Source organism: Salmo salar, chromosome 29 (genome assembly GCF_965601325.2).
Source record: "Salmo salar chromosome 29, fSalSal1, whole genome shotgun sequence".
NCBI lineage: Eukaryota > Metazoa > Chordata > Actinopteri > Salmoniformes > Salmonidae > Salmo > Salmo salar.
Genome location: NC_138319.1, coordinates 16,878,718 through 16,899,572, shown reverse-complemented (window position 1 = coordinate 16,899,572; position 20,855 = coordinate 16,878,718). Strand labels below are relative to the sequence as shown.

At 41.0% G+C, this 20,855-nt stretch overlaps 1 protein-coding gene across 3 annotated transcripts in view; it reads right to left on the bottom strand.

Annotated features, from left to right (window-relative positions):
* The window catches only part of ralylb (RALY RNA binding protein like b), a 149,730-nt gene that overhangs the window by 9,956 nt on the left and 118,919 nt on the right, over positions 1 to 20,855 (bottom strand). For all 3 annotated transcript variants that reach the window (XM_014180970.3, XM_014180969.3, XM_014180971.3), the window contains exons 3-5: positions 19,149 to 19,224; positions 16,775 to 16,822; positions 6,118 to 6,305 (exon numbers count right to left, since the gene is read on the bottom strand). In XM_014180970.3, the coding sequence (XP_014036445.1) occupies positions 6,118 to 6,305; positions 16,775 to 16,822; positions 19,149 to 19,224 (312 nt within the window). The remainder of the gene's footprint in view (positions 1 to 6,117; positions 6,306 to 16,774; positions 16,823 to 19,148; positions 19,225 to 20,855) is intronic.

Genomic DNA, 20,855 nt, shown 5'->3' with positions numbered 1-20,855 from the left:
AGCAGTGCACCAGGTAGTGAATAGGGTGCCATTTGGGATTCAACCACAGTATGGGATTTGACTTTGAAATGCAGATCACATCCACTTAAAAAATAGGCCTACCAAATAAACCATATCTGACGGACGTCAGATTAATTCTGCGCAGGCCCATCTCTCTGATGTACAGTACACATTAGGCTGTATACTTAAGTCGCTGGAAGTACTAGGAATTCCGGGTTTAAAAAAATTATATCCTGCTTCACTATCTTGATGGTTGAACATTATATATATATATATTTTTTAAGGGGGTAGATCAGCTTTAATATTGCTGATAGATTGTGGATTCCATCAATGTAATTTTCTGCATCATTTCCAATGCCCCATTCACACACACACACACACACACACACACACACACACACACACACACACACACACACACACACACACACACACACACAGTACCAGTCAATAGTTTGGACACAAGACATCAACATTATAAAATAACACAGTAGTAACCAAAAAAAGTGTAGTAAAAATAAAGATATATATATATATATATATATATATATATATATATATATATATATATATATATATATATATATATATATATATATATATATGTATACACACCTACTCATTCACGGTGGGAACCACACATGCAGAGATCATCCGTTCACCTACTCTGCGTCTCACAAAGACACGGCAGTTGGAACCAAAAATCTCAAATTTGGACTCATCAGACCAAAGGACAGATTTTCTCCGGTCTAATGTCAATTGCTTGTGTTTCTTGGCCCAAGCAAGTCTCTTCTTCTTATTACTGTCCTTTAGTAGTGATTTCTTTGCAGCAATTTGACCACGAAGGCCCCATTTCACGCAGTCTCCTCTGAACAGTTGATGTTGAGATGTGCCTCTTACTTGAACTCTGTGAAGCATTCATTTGGGCTGCAATTTCTGAGGCTGGTAACTCTAATGAACTTATCCTCTGCAGCAGAGGTAACTCTGGGTCTTCCTTTCCTGTGGCGGACCTCATGAGAGCCAGTTTCATCATAGCGCTTGATGCGTTTTGCGATTGTACTTGAAGAAACTTTCAAAGTTCTTGAAATTTTCCGGATTGACTGCTCTCATGTCTTAAAGTAATGATGGTTTATCATTTCTCTTTGCTTATTTGAGCTGTTCTTGCCATAATATGGACTTGGTCTTTTACCAAATACGGCTATCTTCTGTATACCACCCCTACCTTGTCACAACACAACTGATTGTCTCAAACGCATCAAGAATGAATGAAATTACACTAATTAATTTTTATCAAGGCACACCTGTTAATTAAAATGCATTCCAGGTAACTGGTTGAGAGAATGCCAAGCGTATGCAAAGCTGTCATCAAGGCAAAGGGTGGCTACTTTGAAGGATCTCAAATATATTTTGATTTCTCTTTCTCTCTCTTGGAGGACCTGAGCCCTAGGACCATGCCTCAGGACTACCTGGCTTGATGACTCGTTGCTGTCCCCAGTTCACCTGGCCGTGCTGCTGCTCCAGTTCAAAATGTTCTGCCTGCAGCTATGGAACCCTGACCTGTTCACCGGACGTGCTACCTGTCCCAGACCTGTTGTTCCAGACCTGCTGGAACCCTGACCTATTCACCGGACGTGCTACCTGTCCCAGACCTGCTGTTTTCAACTCTCTAGAGACAGCAGGAGCGGTAGAGATACTCTCAAAGATCGGCTATGAAAAAGCCAACTGACACTTACTCTTGTGTTACTGACTTGTTGCACCCTCGACAACTACTATGATTATTATTATTTGACAATGCTGGTCATTTATGAACGTTTGAACATCTAGGCCATGTGCTGTTATAATCTCCACCTGGCACAGCCAGAAGAGGACTGGCCACCCCTCATAGCCTGGTTCCTCTCTAGGTTTCTTCCTAGGTTTTGGCCTTTCTAGGGAGTTTTTCCTAGCCACCGTGCTTCTACACCTGCATTGCTTGCTGTTTGGGGTTTTAGGCTGGGTTTCTGTGCAGCACTTTGAGATATCAGCTGATGTAAGAAGGGCTATATAAATAAATGTGATTTGATTTGTTTAACACTTTTTTGGTTACTACATGATTCTGTGTTATTTCATAGTTTTGATTTTTTTCACTATTATTCTACAATGTAGAAAATAGTAAAAATAAAGAAAAACCCTGGAATAACTAGGCGTGTCCAAACTTTTCACTGCTATTGTATATATATTTTTTAAATATATCTTCCTTTATTATTTTCAACTAACCCTACCACCCCTCCCCTAATTGGTGTTAACTAAGGGACAACAACACTTAGGCTTCTACTTCCAGCTAATACATACTATATACATTTTACAGACACAGTATATTTTACAATTGTTATATTTTGTTTATTTTTAGTCCCATCCTTCAGCTACCCTCAACCCCTCCCATCTATCCCTGAAGACCATGCAGTTTTGATTTCTATTTTTCACATATTTTCCAACTGTGCTGTTTCACAAAAGTTTTGAACCTATATTCATTTTACGGACACTGTATATTTAAGCAATAAGGCCTGAGGAGATGTGGTATATGGCCAATATACTACGGCTAAGGGCTGTTCTTAGGCGCAATGCAAAGCGGAGTGCCTGGACACAGCCCTTAGCCGTGGTATATTGACCATATATCACAAACCCCCGAGGTGCCTTACCACCCAGTTTATAATTTACATTAGTTATCTTCTTATTTTTAGTCCCACCCTTCAGCTCCACTCAACCCCTTCCATCTCTCTCTGAACACCATTCAGTTTCGATTTCTATCAGGCATATATTTTTGAACTGTGCTCTGAAGTTCAACAAAAGCTCTGAACCTTTCTATTCTCATAGTTTCTAAAGATTGTAAATTAAAGATAACATTTATGCTAAGAGTATTATTATATCATTGATAGATTGACTATGACTTTTCATATCACACAGCAGTGCTATCTGCAGAGTTAGCTCCAGGTAAATGTTGGAATTCTTCAGCCATACCTGGACCTGTGACCAAAAACAAGCTACTGTACATAGACAGTACCAAAACAAATGATCTAATGATTCTCTCTTTTCGCAGAAAAATCTGCCGAGCTGGGATGGTTGTATGCCCCATATACAGTATGGGGCATACTATATATATGCATACTATATATATATGTATGTATGTATGTATGTATGTATGTATGTATGTATGTATGTATGTATGTATGTATGTATGTATGTATGTATGTATGTATGTATATATATATATATATAAACATTATTGGTTGAAAGAATTTATACCATTCTATTGGTTGAAAGAATGTGTATATATATATATATATATAACATTCTACAATCTATATGGTGCAGTTGTCAATTTTTTTATGGTTGAAAATTTGACAACTGTCAAAATAGGGAAAAACAGACAGCACAAGTCTGATATAAGAAAATGGACTTTGACACCAATCAAAGCTGGTCAGTGTCAGAACGAGGACGCATGAGTGGCTGTGTGAAGCATTCCCATTACTTAATTCTGGGGCTTTAGTTGCCGAATCAGAAGCCTCTGATAAATGTTGTAGAAATGTTCATTATGTGCAATCTCATGGTGCTTTGTAGCCACTATTTATTGTTAAAACATTGATTTATTACACAAAAGCACATCATTAAGCTCCCTGCTGTTGTTCTCTCCTCTACTTTTTCACCAAGGACATGTCCTACACTCTTCGAAAAAAAGGTGCTATCTACAACCTAAAAAGGTTCTTTGTCTGTCCACATAGGAGAACACTTTAAAGCACCCTTTTTGGTTCCAGGTAGAACACTTTTGGTTCCAGGGAGAATCCTATTGGGTTCCATGTAGAACCCTTTCCACAGAGAGTTCTACATGAAACCCAAAAGAGTTCAACCTGGAACCAAAAGGGTTCTCCTACGGGGACAGTAGAAGAACCGTTTTTGGACCCTTTTTTCTAAGCGTATACAGTGTTGCTGTTAGATCAGGAGAAAGAGCCTTATCTCTAAGGAAAGCAGATATGGCTGGTGGAACTTATTTCTATTGCCCCTTTCCTAGCTGATCAGTTTAACTTATTTAACTTTATTTACAATGACGACCTGGACACAGTTGAAGCCATAGAGGTCTTTGTCTCTCTTGCCCAGTCCAACATCAAACCACAAGCACCTGACCCTAGAGGTGACATGACCCCTTGTTGATCTTAATTAAAGTGGAGGGTACTTGAAAGTATTGGTCGGTAAGGACATACGTGTGGACAGAACGTGTGTTTGCATTCTGTGGTGTTTGTAAATGCATTCGCTCCATTCAAAGCAGCATTGTGCTTGTCTGGTATGCAATCCTACTTCAGATGCAATGCAGAGTCAACGTGTGTATTGGAATCACAAGCCAGCCACCTGTTATTCCCTAAAGAGGCCATGGACTCTGTTGTTTGAGCGTTGAGAGCTCTGGATCAACCATACCACAGACAGAGAAAATAGAAAGTATAGAGGATATAGTGGAGATAGAGAATGGTGCCAAGGAGGTGTGATAGGATACAATGAAGTCTCCCTCCTTCAATGCTTTTGGTAGGCGCGCGCACAGGCACAGACGCACACGCATGCATGCATGCACACACACACACACACACAGCAATTTGTTATTTCAACAGTCAACAACAACTGCGTATGCTTTGGGCAACTTACTATAGTTGTCCTTTGATGATAAGAAAGTGTGGAGCCATTTCTAATTTATCAGTGACTTCAGGCCCTGTTCCTTTGTGCTATAAGCCACACGAGCCACAGATAGAGAGACTCCAAACATACCCAGCCTAATCCAACATAATTTCATCAACAGCACCCTCTGATAGCTCAGCATTACAGAGAAATACAACATAGTCTCTTCTATTTCTATGGGGTGGATGGATGGATCTTATTCTGGGACTTAACGATGACCCATAGAGAGGAATGTGTTCTTGGAGATAGCGACGGTCTCTTTGAATCACTGCAAGATGAAGATTGCACTAGACAAGGAGAGTTCAGATTGTTTTTACCGAAGTCATTTCAAACCCTGGATAGCTTTAAGTCAAATAGAGCGCTAGGGAAATCTCCAGCATGCTCTGAACAATATGGTCTGTTTTGCCACTGGCATTACTTTTGTTGTCGTATGCAGAGCTTATCTCTATTGAATTGTAGAGGACAAAGAGGTCAATACTGTGAATATTAGTCCATTTGTCTGCTAGGCCTTGTCTTTGACAGCTATGGCTTACATAGGATCTGAATGGCTGTTATGCACCACAGCCCCTACAAACTATATAGATCCACCTACCCAAATCATAGCCTGCTCCCAATCCATCTACGTCAATAGAAACAGCAATTTCTCACGGTTCTGACTTTAGCGACTGTGGCTACCAGATATAGAACCGTGATGCCCGGCTTGGAGAAAAATCAATATAGTCTATCCAAAAAAGGAGGAAAACATGTTTTTCCGCTCCCTCCATAAGTCCACTGCATCAGAGCCCCTTGACTGACGTTAGCAAGCTGTGGGTACTGATAACACTGCACTGAATAAGGGAGAAGCAGAAACCGTACAGACCACACACTGAGTCCAATTATACAGCCCGTTCCTTATAGACTGCTGTTCAGGAACACAGAACTCTGATCAGCACGTTAAATGTAAAACGTGGTCTTATTGTTCATTTGCTAATCAAACGATTCAATGTGGGTCAGAGGCAGATATGGACGAATCGTTTCTGACTGGAAGGATACAGCGTTCTGTTTGCGCTCTACATTGCTGTTGCTCGTTCCTGTTGTCTCTGGAAACGGCATTGCTTTTTATAGCGGCAGAGAAAGTGCAAGTTGTGCTGAGGTAGGTTGGGACATGACAGCTCCTTTTGTTAAGGGAGAGTAAAATCACTTGGTAAGTCTTCTTTTATTTCAGATGGTTTACCAATGTGAAATACTTGTTCTATATTAAGCAACTTAATCTGTCTGTACATATTTTCCTGCTTCATTGGATTATTTATCCCCCTCACATTCGACGATACAATATCTATTATGTTTAGCTGAATGTTAGCCATATGTGTTAATCATTTTCCAATCCTAGTATTGCTACATTGGAATCAGCCACATATACAGTATAACAGTTGGTGAACCTACACTTGAGTCCGGAAGAGGTAGAGGAGGAGGAGGAGGTGGGTGGTCTGGAGGAAGAGGAGGAAGAGGAGGTGGTCTTGATGGGGAAGGATGTCTTCCCACGTCGTGTGGATGGAGCCAGGACCCGGGAGCGCTTCAAGGGGATCACCGCCCTGGGGGGTGGGGCCACCCGGCCGTGGTAGTCAAACAGCCTGAGGACAGGAGGGAATTACACCCATAGAGATCAAACAGCCTGAGGACAGGAGGAAATTACACCCATAGAGATCAAACAGCCTAATTCATACTATTAGAAGAGGTGCTCCCACAATAATGTGATTTGCATCGCATACAAGTTAAAGTATTGGAATCCACTAATCCCATTCCACTACCTTTTCAAGCTTTTTTATTGTATGAAAGCAAGCTTTGCTTTTATACTTAAAGGGCCATCATACTTGACTGAGCAAGCTGTTTTGTAATGTAGTAATGTGGTGCCTGCCTGTATGTTCTTAAACATTTATTTTAGCAATACATGTCATTGAGGAAAAATATATATTTCCCAACATACTTGTTTGGTCAGTAGGTGCCCAACATAACAACAGGGTGGTGTGCTGGACACAGTCACTCATATAGAGGTCTATAGAGCATGTCGCCATTCCTGATTTCTGTAACCATTAGCTTACCTATGTAACATTGACATACAGTAAGCTCAGAAACACTTGTTTAGTAGAGCATGGGTGGTGTAGGCATTGTGGTGCTCATGTGAATTTCCTTGCTTTTTCAGCTTCAGACCCCTGCCTACTTCTCACTGAAAACATTGTTTTTTGTTTTTAATTTCAATCGTTTTTACACTGAAAGGTGATTATACAAAATTATCAAAAATATTTCCACATGCAAAAAGTAACTTTCAAAAATGTAATTTGCGCTTCAAATTATGTGTTTTGTCTCACACGATTTATTGTCCAAGGCCCGGTTTCCTAAAAGCATCTTAAGGCTAAGTTCATCGTTAAAACCTTTGTAGGCACATGGTTACATCTCAGAGCTGTTTCCCAAAACCATCTTTACTAAAGTTGAAAACACTCGTTATTTATCGACTGCCTCAGACCACCCGTAGAACAGATAACTGGGTCATTAGATGCTTTTTTGCCCACTTCATACATAGAAGATCTCTGCTAAACCTAGAATAAAGATGTTTATCTGTCCCTCTGTGACCGTCGATAACTTCACAACGAAGTTTACTAAAATCTAAAATTGCCAATGTCTTTGCAATTGTTATAAACAAGCAAAGGGTAAAAAAGATGCCTCAAATGAAAACCGAGATGACTGCATTCAAATATAAATACGGTAAGCTACATACAGTAGACTTATGCCTACTGTGTGTAGTTGTGTTACAAAGTGGGATAAAATTGATTGCATTTACAGTTCCTTCAGAAAGTATTCATACCCTTTGACTTATTCCACATTTTGTTGTGTTACATTTCGTTGTGTCAATACATGTTAGAATCCCTTTGGCAGCGATTGCAGCTGTGAGTCTTTCTGGGTAAGTCTAAGATGGTGGCACACCTTGATTGTACAATATTTTCACATTTTTATTTGGACAATCCTTCAAGCTCTGTCAAGTTGGTTGTTGATCATTACTAGACAACAATGTTCATGTCTTGCCATCATTTTCAAGCCGATTTAAGTCAAAACTGTAACTTGGCCACTCAGGAACATTCATGGTCTTCTTGGAATGCAACTCCAGTGTAGATTTGGCGTTGTGTTTTAGGTTATTGTCCTACTGAAAGGTGAATTAATCTCTCAGTGTCGAGTGGAAAGCAGGTTTTTCTCTAGGATATTGCCTGTACTTTGCTCCATTCTGTTTCATTTCCCCCCCCCCTGAAAACCTCCCCAGCATATCCATATGATGATGCAGCCACCACTATGCTTGAAAATATGAAGAGTGGTACTCAATAATTGGATTTGCCCCAAACATAACAATTTGTATTCGGGACCAAAAGTGAATTGCTTTTCCACATTTTTTGAAGTATTTAGTGTCTTGGTGCAAACAAGATGCATGTTTTGGAATATTTGTATTCTGTACAGGCGTCCTTTTCATTCTGTCAATTAGGTTAGTATTGTGGAGTAACTACAACGTTGTTGATCTGTCCTCAGCTTTCTCCTATCATAGCCATTAAACTGTGTAACTGTTTTAAAGTCACCATTGGCCTCATGGTGAAATCCATGATCGGTTTCCTTCTTCTCCGGCAACTGAGTAAGGAAGGACGCCTGTATCCTTGTAGTGACTGGGTGTATTGAAAGTGTAATTAATAATTTCACTATGCTCATTAGGATATTCAATGTCTGCTTATTTTTACCCATCTATCAATAGGTGCCCTTCTTTGCGAGGCATTGGTAATCCTCTCGGGTCTTTGTGGTTGAATCTGTGGTTGAAATTCACTGCTCGACTGAGGGACCTTACAGATAATATGTGTGGAGTACAGAGATGAGGTAGTCATTCAAAAATCATGTTAAACAATATTAATGCACACAGAGTGAGTCCATGCAACTTATTATGTGACTTGTTAAGCACATTTTTGCTCTTGAACTTAGGTTTGTAATAACAAAGGGGTTGAATTTTCATTTTTATTTAATTTGTAAATATTTGAAAAAACATAATTCCACTTTGGCATTATGGGGTATTGTGTGTAGGCCAGTGACCAAAACATCTCCATTGAATAATTTTTAAGCTCTAACTGTAACGAGGTTCGTATAAAGGGGACCAAGGCGCAGCGTGTAGAGTGCTCATACTTCACTTTAATGAAAACACTTAAACAAAAACAACAAAACGACAGCCAACAGTTCCGTCAGGTATACTAACAAAACGGAAATAAACTACCCACACCAACACAGGAAAAACAGGCTGCCTAAGTATGGCTTCCAATCAGAGACAACGATAGACAGCTGCCTCTGATTGGAAACCATACCTGGCCAAAACATAGAAAACAAAAACATAGAATGCCCACCCACCTATCACACCCTGACCTAACTAAACAGAGAAAACACAGCTCTCCTAGGTCAGAGCGTGACACTAACACAACAAAATGTGGGAAAAGTATTTTTGAAGGCACTGTATTTCAATCATATTGAATCAATTTCAAGTTCAATCGATTGAGTTTTATTTTTCTAATTGTAGGCTACTGTCTGTAATTCTTGCCTCGATTTCATGATGTGTAGGCCTAACAACATGTGCGCAATGATGTTCCAAATATTCCATTTAGTGCATAGCCTAAGCATTAGAATTAACTGCCTCAATATTTGCTGCCATAGGTGATCCTTTCTTTCTCGGAGCTGATCCATCATCAGTATCTAATGAATGGAGAACGCTGATCCGAGAGCAGTACTGCCTTTCTTTCGATCCTATCAGTATCGACACATGCTCTGACGACGCACTTATTGAAAGTTCTTCATACATTCAATAAGTTCCCTACGTGGTATTTTGGGATACGCATGTTAGTTCTTCGGCCGTTATACAAACAATGCATCATTAAAACACTTGTAAACGGGCCCTGGCTATTACTTCATAGACATGTCTATTTGTCTTTATGCAAAACATATGGATTCTTCCTTTAAAGAGGGGAGGGGGTGAATATCAACAGCTGCTTTACATTAAGCAAATACCAGTTCCTGTAAGTGACTCTCAAAGTACTGAATAAGTTGGCTTAGTGAGCATTTGGAGAATTAAAAAAAATATATATATCAGGGGAAGTACCCCCAGACCCCCCTCCAGGTTTCTACTAGTTGATGGCTACTTCCCACAAAGGGGACCTACGCTGACGTCTTTTGGACGTCTTTTTTCGTTTGTTTGGTGCAGTCCGGACCAGCCTTGATTTCAATGTCCACGGACAGGACTCGCTATGATTCAAGTGACTTTTCAAAGCAGGTTAGGAAAGCATTTTTGCAGCATTTTTGCTAACCCTTTTCCTAAACTTAATCGAATACTCCTAAACTGCTACTTAATTAGGAGAGCATTACAAAAACGTTGTAGCTGTATCGAAGTGGCTTGGTTTTAGGGAATCTCGTCCACAGACGTAGATTGTGATTCTGGTCTGGACCAAATCTGAATCAATCATAGACGTCTAATGTTTGGTTGAGATTTGGTCCGATCTGGACTGGCCTTGATTTGGCCCATACATAGATGGGAAAACGGGCCAAATCTGAACCAATCATAGACATCTATGTTTCACAAGTTTGGACAGCACAGTACAGTACAGTAGTGGTTCTTAAATCTCTCCATGGGGACCCTAGGCTGTTCCATTTAATTGATCTATTCCAGAGCTAGCACACCTGAATCTCAATAGCTAGTTCAGAGCTACAGCAAAATTGTGACACATCTGGGGGCCACCGAGGAGAGGTTTGAGAACCACTGCAGTAGAGCACAGAAAAGTGCAGTACATTACAGTAAAAAAGTAGAGAAAGTGTTTTCAACATTCAACAACCGAAGAAAAACCTTTCAATGTCCGGAAAATAGGTATTTTCAATGTCTGGAAAATACGAATTTGCAATGTCTGAAAAAAACATATTTAAAACTTCCTGAAAATACTTATTTTAACCTTTCATTCAAAAGCTAAAATGAACCTAACTTCAACGTCTGGAAAATACATATTTTAAAATGGGAATACACTGAGAAGTAACTTGGCACTGTTGGTCAGTCAGTGCAAATTCGGATTAAAATCACATGAAGAAAATTGCATTGACCGAGGAAGGTGTACTGAATTAATGCATCATAAGGTAAGTGCTGGAACTTGTTCTGGATGCTTGAACAAAGACGTGTCTTCTGTCTCGTGTGCTGATATAGCTAATTAGCATGTGCACACTCACTGCAATGCACAGCCGATGCACTACTTGCATGTTTTTTTTATTTAACTAGGCAAGTCAGTTAAGAACAAATTCTTATTTACAATGACGGCCTACCCCGGCCAACGCTGGGCCAATTGCCGCCATATGGGACTCCCAATCATGGCCAGACGTGATGCAGTCTGGATTCAAACCAGGGACTGCAGTGATGCCTCTTGCACTGAGATGCAGTGCCTTAGACCGCTGTGCCACTCGGGAGCCCAATGTGCATTGGCTGGGTTTAGATTCAACTGTTTCCTAGCAAGACAATTTGTTTTATCAGCAACAGTTTGAGTTGTGATAGGCTGGTCTTGGTTGAGGAAATGTTAGCAGTGTTTGTGCTGAAACTAACATCTGGCTGCACACGTAGCTATCTAGCCAGTTCGGCTGTATCATTCCGGAGTAGCTAGATGAGCAATGTGCTATAATAGCAGCCAAGGACGTTCGCTAGCTTATTTATTTGTGCTCTGATTTAGTTTACACTGATGACTTCAGCCATATGGAAAACCTTCCATAGCAAAATATACCTAGCTAGCTAGCTTCCTTTGCTTGTAGCTTGCTTCTCATATACTGGTATTAACTAGCTAGCTGCTGCTAGCCTGCTACTAGCTAGCTGCTGCTGTTACTCAGAAACGGAGTTGTTGGTCCAGGTTTCAGAACTCAGATTTGGCTGAATGGCACTGGAGAAGGAGGCAGACATTTTACGTGTCCCCAACCGATTGTGTTTTTTATTTTTTTTATTCGTGTTTTTTGTAACTTCTTTTTTTTAAACTTCTTTTGTACATAATGTTGCCGCTACCATCTCTTATGACCGAAAACAACTTCTGGACATCAGGACTGCGATTACTCACCATAGACTGGCAGAATCTTTTTTCCTTTAACCTGTTAGGGCTAGGGGGCAGTATTTACACGGCCGGATAAAAAACGTACCCGATTTAATCTGGTTATTACTACTGCCCAGAAACTAGAATATGCATAGAATTATTGGCTTTGGATAGAAAACACCCTAAAGTTTCTAAAACTGTTTGAATGGTGTCTGTGAGTATAACAGAACTCATATGGCAGGCAAAAATCTGAGAAGATTCTGTACAGGAAGTACCCTCTCTGACCATTCCTTGTTCTTCTTGGCTCTGTTTATTGAAAACTTAGGATCTTTGCTGTAACGTGACACTTCCTACGGCTCCCATAGGCTCTCAGAACCCGGGAAAAAGCTGAATGATGTAATTCCAGCCCCAGGCTGAAAAACATTAGCGCCTTTGGTAAGTGCTCTATCAGAGGACCATCAGACTGAGGCGCGTGCACGGGGCGACACCATGTTTTTATTTTCTCTCTTTGTACTAAAACACGATTTCCCGGTCGGAATATTATCGCTTTTTTACGAGAAAAATGGCATAAAAATTTATTTTAAACAGCGGTTGACATGCTTCGAAGTACGGTAATGGAATATTTAGAATTTTTTGGTCACGAAACGCGTCGTGCGCGTCACCCTTCTTTACCCTTTCGGATAGTGTCTTGAACGCATGAACAAAACGCCGCTATTTGGATATAACTATGGATTATTTGGAACCAAACCAACATTTGTTATTGAAGTAGAAGTCCTGGGAGTGCATTCTGACGAAGAACAGCAAAGGTAATAACATTTTTCTTATAGTAAATCTGACTTTGGTGAGGGCTAAACTTGTTGGGTGTCTAAATAGCTAGCCCTGTGATGCCGGGCTATCTACTTAGAATATTGCAAAATGTGCTTTCAACGAAAAGCTATTTTAAAATCGGACATAGCGAGTGCATAGAGGAGTTCTGTATCTATAATTCTTAAAATAATTGTTATGTTTTTTGTGAACGTTTATCGTGAGTAATTTAGTAAATTCACCGGAAGTTTGCGGGGGGTATGCTAGTTCTGAACGTCACATGCTAATGTAAAAAGCTGGTTTTTGATATAAATATGAACTTGATTGAACAAAACATGCATGTATTGTATAACATAATGTCCTAAGATTGTCATCTGATGAAGATCATCAAAGGTTAGTGCTGCATTTAGCTGTGATTTGGGTTTATGTGACATTATATGCTAGCTTGAAAAATGGGTGTCTGATTATTTCTGGCTGGGTACTCTGCTGACATAATCTAATGTTTTGCTTTCGTTGTAAAGCCTTTTTGAAATCGGACAGTGTGGTTAGATTAACGAGAGTCTTGTCTTTAAAATGGTGTAAAATAGTCATATGTTTGAGAAATTGAAGTAATAGCATTTCTAAGGTATTTGAATAATGCGCCACGGGATTCCACTGGCTGTTACGTCGGTGGGACGAAATCGTCCCACTGGCCCTAGAGAAGTTAATGAGTCTGATGAGCTCAACGCGAACGATATACTGCTTTCTCAGGAACAGGCCCAAATCCCCGTGATTTGCGTGAAGAGGAGACGGAGAAAAAGGGGCCAAAGGGTGGGCTGCCTTCTGAGAATTCGTAGGCGATCAAATAAACCCCCACTTCCTTCCATTCTGCTAGCAAACGTACAATCTTTGGAGAATAGAATTGATGACCTACGTGCAAGATTAAACTACAGACTGCACAGACTGGAATATGTTCAGGAATTCCTCCGATGACATTGAGGAGTACACCACATCAGTCATTGGCTTCATCCCCACAGTGACCGTATGTAAATACCCCAACCAGAAGCCATGGATTACAGGCAACATCTGCACTGAGCTAAAGGCTAGAGCTGCCGCTTTCAAGGAGCGGGACTCTAACCCGGAAGCTTATAAGAAATCCCACTATGCCCTCCGACGAACCATCAACCAGGCAAAGCGTCAATACAGGACGAAGATTGAATCGTACAACACCGGGATTTGACGCTCGTCGGATGTGGCTGGGCTTGCAAACCATTACAGACTGCAAAGGGAAGCACAGCCGAGAGGTGCCAAGCGACACGAGCCTACCAGACGAGCTAAACTACTTTTATGCTCGCTTCAAGGCAAGTAACACTGAAACATGCATGAGAGCACCAGCTGTTTCAGATGACTGTGTGATCACGCTCTCCGCAGCCGATGTGAGTAAGACCTTTAAACAGGTCAACATTCACAAGGCCGCAGGGCCAGACGGATTACCAGGACGTGTACTGCGAGCATGCGCTGACCAATTAGCAAGTGTCTTTACTGACATTTTTAACCTTTCTCTGTCCGAGTCTGTAATACCAACATATTTTAAGCAGACCACCATAGTGCCTGTGCCCAAGAACACGAAGGCAACCTGCCTAAATGACTACCGACCAGTAGCACTCATGTCTGTAGTCATGAAGTGCTTTGATTGGCTGATCATGGCTCACATCAACACCATTATCCCAGAAACCCTAGATCCACTCCAATTTGCATACCACCTCAACACATCCACAGATGATGCAATCTCTATTGCACTCCACACTGCCCTTTCACACCTGGACAAAAGGACCACCAATGTGAGAATGCTATTGATTGATTACAGCTCAGCGTTCAACACCATAGTTCCCTCAAAGCTCATCAATAAGCTAAGGACCCTGGGACAAAACACCTCCCTCTGCAACTGGATCCTGGACTTCCTGACGGGCCGCCCCCAGGTGGTAAGGGTAGGTAACAACACATCCGTCACACTGATTCTCAACACAGGGTCCCCTCAGGGGTGCGTGCTCTGTCCCCTAGTGTACTCCCTGTTCACTCATGACTGCACAGCCAGGCACGACTCCAACACCATCATTAAGTTTGCCGATGACACAACAGTGGTAGGCCTGATCACCAACAATGACGAGACAGCCTATAGGGAGGAGGTCAAAGACCTGGCCGTGTGGTGCCAGGACAACAACCTCTCCCTCAATGTGATCAAGACAAAGGAGATGATTGTGGACTACAGGAAAAAGAGGACAGAGCACACCCCCATTCTCATCGACGGGGTTGCAGTGGAGCAGGTTGAGCGCTTTAAGTTCCTTGGTGTCCACATCACCAACAAACTAACATGGTCCAAGCACACCAAGACAGTCATGAAGAGGGCACGACAAAACCTTTTCCCCCTCAGGAGACTGAAAAGATTTGGCATGGGTCCTCAGATCCTCAAAGGTTTCAACAGCTGCACCATCGAGAGCATACTGACTGGTTGCATCACTGCCTGGTATGGTAACTGCTCGGCCTCCGACCGCAAAGCACTACAGAGAGTATTGCGAACGGCCCAGTACATCACTGGTGCCAAGCTTCCTGCCATCCAGGACCTCTATACCAGGCGGTGTCAGAGGAAGGCACTAAAGATTGTCAAAGACTCCAGCCACCCTAGTCATAGACTGTTCTCACTGCTACCGCACAGCAAGCGGTACCGGAGCACCAAGTCTAGGTCCAAGAGGCTTCTAAACAGCTTCTAACCCAAGCCATAAGACTCCTGAACACCTAATCAAATGGCTACCCAGACTATTTGCATTTTAAACTGCATTGTTGGTTAGGGGCTCGTAAGTAAGCATTTCACTGTAAGGTCTACACCGGTTTTATTCTGTGCATGTGACTAATAAAATTTGATTTAATTGTCAAAAATGTTACAAAAAGGTAGCACTTCGTTGGTTCTTAAAGGACTGAAATGTGCATGTGAGCGATAAATTATACATTTAATAAAAACTGCTGCACCTACAAACGTATTGAGTCCAAATATATCCAAGTGTAATTGTCACCTTGTGGACGCCGCAGCCTCGTTTTAATCTTGGGCCCCAAGAATCTGGACGACCCTAATGATAACGACCCTGTTGAAAATACGGTATAAAGGTTCTCTGTAATGGCCGGACGGATCATGACGTGAGGCGGGGAGTGAGTCGTGTACCTCCAATCAAATTGATTTGCAAATTTTCATCGACATTGGTGTCATATTGGCTTAGATATGAATTTAACATTGAGCTTCAATCAATCCCTACTACTGTGTATTCGCACCAACCGGCATGACTATAATGATTACACCTCACAGTATGTATTTTGTCATCAATGACTTATGAAGTATATCTCCCAACAATCTATCTATTACATATAACATTGATGGTAGCTGTGTAATGGTTATCTACTGTAGGTCTATCTGACATGGATTTGCTTATCAAATTGTCATATTTTCAAATGCAGGCAATCCATTTGTACAACCTATTATTCATAGCCTATGCCTCTGTCTCACATTATCTTTCTATACAGTATACTTTATCTCATTCTATGACTTCTTAAATTGTTCCTTATCAATGACGTACAAATCTGTACTCTACCATTTTGAAACATTCCAATTGAAGTGTGTCCTTTTGGATGCAAATAAATGTCAAATCTCTCACAAGCCTGACTTTTCATTATTTTTCACACTGATCAAATTACTATTACACTCTAATGTACTATCAATTATCTTCCCATCCATCTTTAAAAGAAGGGGGATAAATAAAATAAGATGTAAATGTCAAAGTGATGTGTCTTCCTTGACTCATTTCACAGCGCCAGTTGATTTTTGTCACAGCTCTGTCCGAGTTGACATTTAGTAAATGTCTCAGCAGATTAAAGCACTGAACACCAAAACAAATTAGAGAAAGAAAACACGGGTTGATAAAGTTTAAGGACGTGCTCTACTCAGTCTTTTCAAATGGATGAAACGACTGAAAAGTTATCTTATTCATATTCGGAGAGAAGGTTGCTTAGCAAAAACTACTTGAAGCAGAAGGTACTTTGCTGAGTACATTTCCATATTTCCGGGAATTTTTCATTTGACCGGTTTTGCATTTGGCATAACGTAATTTACAGTTTTTTCAAACGTCATAAAAGTAAGTGAATTATTCAATACGTACCGACTGTAGAAATCATCCCTGTAGTAGTCATAGTCAAATTCATAACCACTGGGGATGAGAGAGAGAGAGAGAGAGAGAGAGTAAGAGAGAGAGAGAGAGAGAGAGAGAAAAGAGAGAGTGTGTTTAGCATTTAATGTCTACTATAAGCTCTGTCAAATGCTAACATATCAAAACAGAAACCGTTTGATCCAAACAGACATGTAGGTCAAGTCTTAAGGCCACCGCAGATGGAGAAAACCTTAGCTAATCTGACATGCGGAGGCCAAAGACTGACTGACAGGAATAAGAGTGGTTTCAGAGTGGTTCTACATTCAAGGCTGCAACCTGTGGATAAACCTAGGAAGGTCACAAGAACTAAGGTACCGCCATCAACAACACATTTGTCAATCTCACGTCAATTGTGAGCTCAGAGTAATCATGAAAATATTAGTACTAACAAAAAATAGAACACATAAGCTACATTTCAGAGAAGGGAAAAAAATGTACACCTATTCAGAACAGGAGAGAAGTTCACATTTCTTTTTCACAGGGATAATTTTTAATTAAGATTCATGCAAATGTCATTTCCATTTAGTGCAGCCTAGTGTTGGTTTTGGCTCTCTAATTACCATGTTACATCATGGCTGTTTTGAGCTGTGGTATTAAAATGCAAATTAATGTTTAATGAATTTGTAACATAAAAAACAATGTGCAAATTCATAAATAAGAAAACAAAGAGGCCTAATGGAACAAGCCAATGAATGGGACAACTATAGGTTGACAGGGTGTCAAGGGACCACTATACAACAGTCTGTTAACCATTAGTCATAGTAAATAGACCAATATGGCTGCACATCAGTTATACACTCAGTGGACCGTTTATTAGGTACACCCATCTAGTACCGGGCCAGAACTCTCTTTGCCTCCAGAACATCCTGAATTCTTCGGGCGTAGAAACAATTGATATCAAGGGACCTAACGTGTGCCAGGAAAACATTCTCCACACCTTTACATCACCACCACCAGCCTGAACTGTTGACACCAAGCAGGATGGGGCTATGGACTCATGCTGCTTACATAAAGTTAAGTTAAATCCTGACTCCGCCATCAGCATGACGCAACAGGAACTGGGATTCGTCGCACCAGGCAATGTTTTTCCACTCCTCAATTGCCCAGTGTTAGTGACCGCTGGAGCCTCTTCTTCTTGTTTTTAGCTGATAGGAGTGGAACCCAGTGTGGTCGTCTGCTGCAATAGCAAATCTGTGACAAGGATCGACAAGTTGTGTGCTCCGAGATGGTGTCCTGCACACCAATGTTGTACTGCGCCATTATTTGCCTGTTTGTGACCCGCCTGTTAACATGGCACGATTCTTGCCATTCTCCTTCGACCTCTCATCAATGGGCTATTTTCACCCACAGGACTGCCGCTGACTGGATGTTTTTTTGTTTTTCGCTCCATTCTCGGTAAACCCTAGACACTGTCGTGGGTGAAAAGCCCAGGAGGCCGGACGTTTCTGAGATACTGGAACCGGCGGGCCTGGGACCAACGATCATACCACACTCAAAGTCGCTTAGGTCACTTCTTTTGCCAATTCTAATGTTCAATCGAACCGTAACTGAATGCCTCAATGCTGTCTGCATGATTTATGTAGCAATCCACGGCCACGTGACTCACTGTCTGTAGGAACGAACCATTTTCGTGAATGTGGAGGTGTAACTAACAAACTGACCACTGAGTGTATTATACATTGACAAAAAAATATAGCTTTGATGATCATGAGACGTGTATGTGAGAAAAATTTGTCCATGTGTAATAAAGCCTTCATATTCAACATTTTCTGCATTTTTTTGTCTCTTATGTTGGATCTGTTTTATGTCAAGAGTCGAATAACTAGTACCTGGGAAGTAAAGTAAATTGGGAAATGAGAATTTACATTTTTACCAGAAGTTTTCATGGTTCTTATTTTTTGTGCTCTTGAGAAACATGAGCAAACTAAATCCCATATTGTTAATGATTTAAAACCATATCGATTTCATAGATTTTTTTCCTCACAATCCTAGAGTTAAACCAACACAGAACACTGACCTTTAACAAAATAATGATGCCAGAGTTCCCATGCAAAGCCAGAGTATCTTTAGCCTAATGTAGCTGCTAACCCCAGTTTTCTATAGGTTCTTGCTGATTCGCCAACTCCTAGACATAATCTGAATTTGCATCACTCCTTAGCCTTCACCTGACACCACACACTAATCCAACTCCTTTACAAGTTGTTACAGCAGGAGAAAGCCTCAGACACACACTTTAGACAGGTTCCTCATCTCTCCATAGCTGAGAGGGAGAAATGAGTGAGGGACAGACAGACAGAGTGAGTGAGAGAGATCTTTACGGGTTTACCTGTAAACAGCCGACAGCGGCCGTTTGGAGCCTGGCTTGGGCCGGTACGGTTTGGGCTCCCCTGCCATGTTTATGTCTGTAAAAAACATACAAATAAAAAGCAGTTCTTTACTCAGCTTTTCTTTTTTTCATCCACTCTTTCCTCCCCTCCCTAAAACAGTCAAACAACCAAAAGTACCGGCAACTCATGTCAGTACCAATCCTGTCACTGAAAAACCGTTCCGGCATCTAATCCAATTTAACACTTCAGTGCAGTGTAAATTACAAGAAAAAGTCAGGTTTTTGAAGAACCCTTTTCAGTAAGGGGATGCAAAAATAGCGTCAGACATCATTATTTAGTGTGTAAATTAAATGTTTAACATATGGTGTACAATGAGAACTGATTTGATGCAATACAGAGCAAGGTTTGTCATCTTCAGTCCTGGGGAGATTCAAATACCTTTAATTGAACAATTCCAGGTAACTTACCATTTCAAATAATATAGTAGTCTATATGCGAAAATGTCCAACATCCTCCTTGAAACTTTCCTGCTTGAAGCTCTTTTCTAAAGTACTCTGAAGATAGCCATAACAACCTTGGTACCAGTACGAGCCCAGGTGTAAGGGGGAGGGAGAGAATACAGAGTGTCCTTCATTACTCATTTACAGAATGGGCTTCCTTGGGAGAGAAGAGAACCCAACAAGGTAAGGATGCTGTAGAGCGAATGCTCTTTCATTTACAACCATCCATTTCTCGGATAGAAAATAGATAGTTGAAGGAAAGGACATCAGTTTTTTTTATATTTCTCGTTATCCACAAGTATTATATGACATCAACTATTTCCCTCCCTTTGGTATCCTATTGTCTATGTACTTTCTCATGTGCGTATGAGACCGTCACCCTTGAATGTTTCAACTTATCCGACTCACTTTATCAGATGTCCTGTGATCACAAACACCGAGTGTATAGGCTATTCAAATCGCTATCTCTATATCAGCAAGGCTTTTACAAGGTCTCCTTCACAACTTCTGCCTTCTGTACAATTCATCCCTTTTTATTGCATGTCAAAGATGCTCAAGACCTGTTTGAGCTGCAAGGTCGTTCTGAAATGGCAACACAAGAGAGACAGGAACCCAGTACACAAGAGAGACAGGAACAGGAAAATACATCACTCCTCACAAAACAAGACCCTCGATGAGAGCGACAGTACAGGATGTTCACCAAAGCCTTTTGTGCCCAACAGAATACCATGTGTATGCACATCTCACTGTTTAAGATGCACTTCTAGTCAGTCCTATCTAAGCAGATGTTAGTCTAAATTATGCATGTGGACCCGGCTGGGTTCACTCGGGAGAAGCTGAACCTCACTAGTGAGATCATAGCAGGGAGAGGCAGAATAAACGGCGGGAGGATTTTGCAGCCTAGCTTCCCGCCCCTCCGCTCTCCACAGAAATGTGATTATGCCCACGGCTGTTTGTACATTACCCTGTCAGACATCCTAAAACACCGCCTTGTTCATTTAGAATGTGGGAGAGATAGTGTGTGTGTGTGTGTGTGTGTGTGTGTGTGTGTATATATGTGTGTGTGTGTGTGTGTTTGTGTGTGTGTATGGTGGGGATTATCAGTGAGGATGTCTTTAATATAATCCTATTACATAGGTGTGTGTGTGACTAAAATAATCATTTTTATCTTGGTTGATTTCTTCCACAGTAATGACACAAAAAGAT